This window comes from Ixodes scapularis, unplaced genomic scaffold (genome assembly GCF_016920785.2).
Source record: "Ixodes scapularis isolate PalLabHiFi unplaced genomic scaffold, ASM1692078v2 PGA_scaffold2__306_contigs__length_199485367, whole genome shotgun sequence".
Classification (NCBI taxonomy): Eukaryota; Metazoa; Arthropoda; class Arachnida; order Ixodida; family Ixodidae; genus Ixodes; species Ixodes scapularis.
Genome location: NW_024609857.1, coordinates 24,654,041 through 24,661,806, shown reverse-complemented (window position 1 = coordinate 24,661,806; position 7,766 = coordinate 24,654,041). Strand labels below are relative to the sequence as shown.

Genomic DNA, 7,766 nt, shown 5'->3' with positions numbered 1-7,766 from the left:
GTGTGTAGAAGGTAAAGCCTATTAAGCGTTGCTCTCAATTATGCGTGATGGCCTGAAATGGTGTAAATCAGCATGGGAAGCCGATGCCGAAAGTTTTAAACTTTGTGGAAGTATAGCTTTCTGAGGTGAACCTAAAAGTGCTGCAAACTTACCGTAATTATTAAGGCCGTAGCAAAGGCTCCTGGCTAATGTTTTTCGTTTTCTTTGGAATTAAAAAGGCTTCTGATAAATGATAATAAAATGGCTAACCAGTTGAAATAAAGACGCCAGTTTGTGTTAAATGTTTTGTGTTTTCCCACGGTCGCCTTTTGTCGCAGATCAAATTAATAAGCCAGACACATAGATAAAAAGTTCTTGGGTGTGTTTCCTTATTCGTTCCTGGAGAAAAAAGATAAAAATAAGAAACACCAGAAAAAGTTGCTTTATTATGCTCATCCGTGCACAGAGACAAGTAGCCCAACAAAGTAAAATAAGGTAGAACCACAAAAAACGACACTTCGGGAGGTGAGAGACACACAAAAACGGAGGTAGTGAAGAGGTGAAAGAAGACATTAACAGAATATAGTTCTCTTGACAACATAGTCACGCGACAGATAAATACGTCTTCACACTCGGAAAAAATTATAAGTCGAAAAACAATCAACGATACCTGAACAAGGTACCTCACGTAACAGGGCAACATAAATTCGCAGAAAGAATGAAAAGGAACGTATACTAATTGTTTCCCTTTTGTTGTTGGTTTAGCTCCGCCCCGGGTTAAAGGGAAAGGGGGAGGGGGTCGAAGCAGACGCTTTGGTCGAAGCAACAGTTTGAGCGTTGACGTTTAACTCTAAATCACTCACACAAACGAACAACAACGCCAACAGAAAGACAAACAATGACGAACAGCACTAACGAAGACTCAAACACAACGGGTAGGTTTTCTCCGCAGTTTGCGAACGAAGGACGGGGACAGAATACGAGAATGGAGGATGGGAAAGGGAAACGGTGGAGCAGAGAGGACTAAGAAAAACTTTACACAGCGCCCTCGTCCACGATGTTGCAGACGACGCGAGGCATGTTTGATGCGAGGCAATCGTATATCTCGTATATCCGCGTGTATACGACCTCAGACAGACGCCGTGGCTGCAAGCGGTAAGGCATAGTAAGAGTCTAGCAGTTCATCTAGCCCCTGAAGCCTGCGGCCGCTGGTCCGCCACGGATTCTGTTGGGCTCGTTGGCGATGGCGGCCTCGGGTCCCGGTAGAGCACTGGACTTGATGGTGACGTCAGCGGGGTTCTTGGACTCGGTGCCCTGCTCGTTGGTGACCACATCGGCGTGGAAGCCGGTGTCGTCGGCGTAGTACGTGACGGTCCTGGTGCGGCCGTCGGCGTCGCTCAAGGTATACTTGCCTGTGACGCGACCGCTGCCGTCTCCGCTTTGCTCGTGGGTGTGACTGCCGTCCGCGAGTTGAGAGATGTAGTTGAATGCGTACGGGATCGGAGGGCCGTAGTTTTCTTGGAAACCCCGTTGAGCGGCCTGCGAGAATAAAACCACAAATGGTGTTTTAGGGCGCGTTCATGGATAAGTACGAGGCCATTCATCCACGGCCTGTCTGGTGTGACATGGTTTCTGTGGCGGATGGCCTCCCTGACGTGCGACCTATTCAAGTACGAAAATCACTCCTGGATATGTCTTTCAGTAACTATAGCTGTTCGCGGCGCTTCATTCAGATTTTCCCGGCTAGATTTTCTTAGCCAAATGCAGCAGTTCATCTCGCCCCCGCCATGTCTCTGCTCGTGTGGGAATGAAAGAATTGTAAGCGATGGTAATCTGCTAGTAAAAGTTAATGCTGTGCGTGCGGTGTCACCAAAGTTGAACGTAATATACAAATCTGGAGTTGAAAATCATTGCAATATTTTGTTTACCTAGTTTTCGCTGTTATTACCATTCCACCAATATTTAAAATTGTGGCCGCGCAGTACGTCTCAGAAAGAATATATACCATTGGGGGGGATGGTAACATCTCAGAATGTGTACAACCCATAGCTTGAGAACATTTTGTTCGCATGATTATTTTAGCATTTTGACGAGTTTCGTAAAAAAACACTATGAAACTATCTCACACTCGTGCGTAAGCCTAGACAATTTGGTGAAAAAACAAAACAAAACAAAAATTAGCATCGTAGCGTGTTCCATGTGCTAGCACAAGCACTCTGCACCTGCACATGACAGTGTTGCGTCGGCCGGAGAAAATGAGCGAAGAGTACTTACGGCAACGGAGATGCAAGCCAGGAGAAGTGCGATCTGAAATATGTCAATGAAAAATTAAAACGTGGCTAGAAACGGCCAAGGTACCCTCCAATATAAAACTACATATAAACTATCTAAAAATGCCACACATGCCTAGCTGAACACGGGAGGAAAATAGAGATATAGGATAAAATCAAAGACTTTGCGGATATTGGCAATATCTGAGCGGGATAAAGGCAGGAGGAAAACGCCCCAATATTAAGCGCTGACAACGGGCGTCTCTTGAGAAAGAACGAAATGGAAAGCAAGAACATTAGGCGATAGGTTAGACATGTTCATTTTACTGCGACTAGTTTAAGTTGTTCAATTGTTTCACAATTATTTTGTTTATATAATGCACACCCCTTGTGTTTATTTGCAAAACTATAAGTAACGATGTCTGGGCACCGCCATTGCAAGTGATAGACTACGGTATACTTTTGCGTGTGTGTGTATATATGTGTGTGTGTGTGTGTGTGTGAGTGTGTGTGTGTGTGTGTGTGTGTGTGTGTGTGTGTGTGTGTGTGTGTGTGTGTGTGTGTGTGTGTGTGTGTGTGTGTGTGTGTGTGTGTGTGTGTGTGTGTGTGTTTAATAAAGCCCTGCCGGCAACCTGGGCCCATCGAGACCAACGACGTCTGCTTATACGTTACACCGTTCTATGGCTGCTGAAATGCATGGCAATATGGCGGGCCTTTTCTTCTAAATTTATTATATGAACTGCGTGTATTAAGTAAAGATAATCTGCCAGTTTATGAAAACGCACGTATCATGGTAGTGTAGACTTGCAGTCGCATAAATTTGAGAAAATGTAATCAGACTTCGTTATTTCATGAATACTGCACATCTAAATTAATTTCAATCACTTGGCAAACACACCTGTTAATTTTGTTGGAATAACTGTGAGTTGAATTAGGTGAATTAGAAACGGCGGAAACAGCGTCTTTTTTTTTTTGTTTTCTTAACACAAGCCAAACTTAAAAAGTAATCAGCGGCTGTAACGTCCGTCGCACTTCTCCTATGCACGCAATCTTGGTGGCAGCCCCGCAAAGTTCCTAATAAAAATCTAAATATAAGATACGTGTGCGTCGAAGTTTTAAGTCCAAATATGTAACGTTAAAAAAAAAGAAAAGCGTAAATTAAATTATAATTAAAATATAAAAACAAAAAAAGAACAAAAAAAAAAACCGAAGCAGGGTATCCGTTGCGGCTTAGTTCCTCCTCAATCTTGTAAGCGACCGAATAAAACTGTTAACATAAAAAGCGGCGTTAGGTCAACGTAGGGTCGTAATCCGAGTGGAGTGGGGGTCCGAACTCCGAAGCCGTCCTCCCGAGTCCAGCGTTCGACAGGACGAGTCGGTGCAGCGTGGAGACGTCAGGGCCGGCCCAGTCGACGTCGTCAAAGCTCCAGCTCACCTTGTACATGTCGAACGGTTGTGGAGGCAGGTTGCTCCAAAGAGACGATGGAATGTAACCAGTGAAAAAGATTCCGCGAGCTGTCTGAGCCTCCGCTCATCTCCGTTATATAGCGGCTCTGCCGAGCACCTCGCCGGCGACGCCGGCCAATCGGAGGCCGCTGTCCTACATTGCGCAATCCCACCGCCAACGTTGAGCCCCGTGCACACCCGAGTAAAAATTGTTCCCCCACCCACCCCCATAAGAACAATAACAACCAGGTTTTGTTTGTTTGTTTCCTTCCGCACGAACGCACGGCGAAGGCGGACAAGCTGAGGCAAGCGACGGCGGTGGCAATGGAGAGGAAAGGAAGAGCGAAAGTGGTTTTCCGGACGCACGACTGTCCGTCTTTGCTCGCTTTATTTACTCATTTTATCATTATGGTGCGCTAGGCGCAGAGGGTACGCGGCGTTTAAACAAACTGAGCAGCCATTAGATTTGTCAATGTAGATGGGTTCCTGCGGGTCATCCGAAAGTCAATTCAATTTAACGTTTATTTGATGGAGCGAAGAACTTGGCCCCATAAGATTAGACGGGCCACTCAAAACCGAGGAATGAACACAATATGTGACCTATCCTGTAGAATTATATCACTTTTACGCAATGAGTAATGGATTTAAATGCACTTAGAACTCATTACTACTCATTGAATCAGTAGAATACATATGTACGGATGCTGGTACATTAGTTCACTGAAAAATGTTGTACAATTAATGTAGATACATACTGTAAAAGCCTTCATGTTCGCGTGCCCCTTTATGTTTGCGAATTTCGCGAATTGAAAAATTCGCGAAATTTAAGGGCAGGCGTCAGGAATTCGCGAGATTTAGCGGCCGCTATTGTGTCCTCTTTGACCGATTCGCGAAAGATTGGGGCCTCGAAAATAAAATGTTTTATAGTACAGAGCTGTTGAATAGATGTGGAGATATACATTATATCAGTTCATTGTGCGACACTGCAAGTGCAAACACGACATGGGTACTATCTTTAATATCACGTTGAAGGAATATTGTCAGGCACTACATTGTATTGCTTCGGTTAGTAACCGGAATGAGCCTTCCGACAATAACCAGTAGCTTTTAGAAAAGCCTCTCATTTCTACGTGAAAAACAAAAATTGTGCGTTATAGATAACAAGCGCTAACAATTTGGCTTCATATAGGTATTCACAACGCTTAATATTCACGTATAGCATAAAAGAAAGTTGGATAATTGCTGAACGCGAACTGCCATCTTGCAATGGAGCGGGGGCCTTGTCAATCTGCACCTGTAGCAGCTTTTTGCCCCAGCTTCCAATGATTGATTGATTGATTGGTCTTGAGGATTTGTCCTGTTATATTTCACGTTGTTTACTTCGAAACTTTTTTTTTATTATTTTGTTTGATAATGCGATAATTTCGTAGGCTGGCAAGCGGGAACGAGATGCTTGGGACAGTGATTATAGAATTTTTTTATCTGAGATACCACATCCGCGTTCCAGAGGATTTGCGCGATAAATATGCAAAACAAAAGCTCGATATACTATGGGCCACCTTTATACACAGTCGGTGGAATAGTGGCTTTATCGCTAGAAGAATAGGTTGTAGGAAATTGTAATTTATGTTCGTGGTATACGTTTAATATATCATAAATTTTTCCATAATTACTGAACCCGGGGTTCAATCTCTACAGGTACGAGTGTAGGCTTGTAATGAGAGGGTCTGCGTTATTATTACTTGGGTCGCCGATATGGGCAGCAACGCCAAAAGGACACAACATACACTGACCGCACTATCATACGTTTATGAACATAAATTGCGCAATTGTTCTTGCGTTTGAATGCTTGAACAGAGTGAGAAACGTGTTTTGTGAAAGGGTTCGACCACTCCCTTGCCCAGCGCCATCGGATGAAAGGAGAAGGGGAGAAAGGAGGTGGCTAGAAATAGTTGTGAAGGCCGGCATCCGCCAAGTACGCGAGAAGTAAGTCCAAGACCGCTTTGCGGCGGCGTGGCCGCCGTGGAGGCGCCAGAGCCGCTTGATTGCGGCCAAACACCGTATATATTACATTTGTTTTTTTCACGTATGCATTGTACCGTGTATAGGCAGATGAGATAGCATGCCGTTTTTCTGCGGTCGATGATGAGAGGGCAGAAAGGCTTAAGAGACATTTGTGCACGAGATCACTATGTTAAATGTAGAAATTGACCACTGCTTTATGATTCGGTCATCACTGAATGCTTCTGTATTAGTGCGAATTGTTTTGTGCCCGTGAGATAGTGTCGGATGATCCTGGATTACAGTCACTAAAGAATTTTTGCTATTCGTTTCATCAATCGTAGCGCACACCGCAGGGGTTTTGCTAGCATCGCCGACGTATACGTAGAGTATCGTAGTTTTGCCAGTGAGTGTAACAAGAAAGTTGAGATTATTGTTCTAAAAATCTTAATATGATATGGCGCATAGGCCCATATATGAATTTCTGGGACTTATTTTATCCGTATAAGCGGTTGGCTCTCGCATTCCGGCAAATAGTTGATGGCCAGAAGACGCGAGAGGCACCCCAAGACATACTCAATGAAATAATACAATGTCTGGCAGACCGGTGAGAGTCCACACGAGTGCAAGAAATTTTATTAAAGATAACCGAACCTTGTGCGTGCTCTCCAACGTAGAACGTTAATGTTATTGCTAAGTTTTTGTTCTACCATACCACCATGCTGGTTCCATGATAGTAGTCTGCCTGGTAATATTCTCAAAATAAAATGTCTTAGTTAATGGAGTTGTATCAGCGCTTAGCTAATTGAAGGTTATTGGCCCCTTTCAGATTGAAGTAAAGGATCTCTGAATATGTTAGAGAGAGGGCAACTCCGTATTTACAGAAAAAAACACTTAATGGCATTTAGCCTGTTAGCAGTATTGTAAGCACTTGGCATTTATAGGGCAAGTGTATAAAATGCACATTTCGTAATTTGAACAAGAATATTGTAAGTGCAATGTAGGTAAGTGTGGCGACTGGGCCATAACGTTGTTCAAAAACATTTGGCACAGGGCGCACTTTCTTGAAGAATTCTGACATGTAACACGTATTATTAATCGCTTGTTCTCACAAAATAGCGAGTTCTTTTAGAAAGTCGACAAACCATCCTATGAACTACCTTTTATACGGAATATAAGTTCTTGGAAAACATTAGTACGGCCATATCTCGCTAATACGAACCCAATTATTAGGAATACCTCACCATATACAACACATTTTTGAGGCCGAATGGCTAAATTAAGGCATTTTGTCTCGTTAATATGAACGACTCACATTATGGACGATTTTGAGGAAACACACGGGCCTATACTAACATCACTGATTGTCTGATAATGTTTAAAACATGATCGACGTAAAAAAAACGAAACTATAACGTTTTCGTGCATCTCTACCATTTTAACTTACGTTTATCTGATGTGCAGCGGCTTTTGCCGTAAAGTTGGTGTGGCCAGGAGGTAAACACAAAGTTTCAATATATATATACATATGAGACATTTAAAACAGAGACAACTTTCGCGACGCTTTATGCGGATAGGTGTGCGTCTTACCACAATTTATCGGAAAATGCAATAAGTTGAAAGGTTACTTTCGACTCGAGATTTTATAATACTTCATACGGGACTCCATCTTGGCCTGGTGTAGTTTTCTGGTTTAAAATATTTAGTACAATATGCAATTCCCACAGCGTGCATTCCCTGTTCGACGGCGCATGTCCTGCCTAAAACGTATGGCTCACTGCGTTACTTGCTGCGATAGACAATGCAAGAGTGAGTGAAAGCGATGTTTATTATATTTTTTCAAAAAAATCGACTGTTGCCAATGCAAGAAGTTCTTAGCTGACTGCCACCTTTCAAACTCGTGTTAGCAGTTCATAAAATTCATCAACAAGAGTAATGTCTTTAATGATACGCATTACTTCCTATTATCTAAACGAATGAAATTGAGCGTGTATATAATGGTCCATAATGCGCTAAATGCATTCCATACCCTTGGAATAAGAACACATGGGTATCAATTTGTCGCATTAC

The 7,766-nt window shown here is 43.0% G+C and overlaps 1 protein-coding gene across 1 annotated transcript; it reads right to left on the bottom strand.

Annotated features, from left to right (window-relative positions):
• Positions 1-1,164: 1,164 nt before the first annotated feature.
• On the bottom strand, positions 1,165-3,748 carry LOC120846725 (cuticle protein 10.9-like). Its single transcript, XM_040218586.1, has 3 exons — positions 3,685-3,748; positions 2,254-2,286; positions 1,165-1,518 (listed from the first exon to the last, which is right to left on the bottom strand). Exons 1-3 carry the CDS (start codon positions 3,691-3,693, stop codon positions 1,165-1,167), a joined length of 396 nt encoding a protein of 131 aa, XP_040074520.1. The 5' UTR covers positions 3,694-3,748.
• Between the last annotated feature and the right edge of the window lie 4,018 nt (positions 3,749-7,766).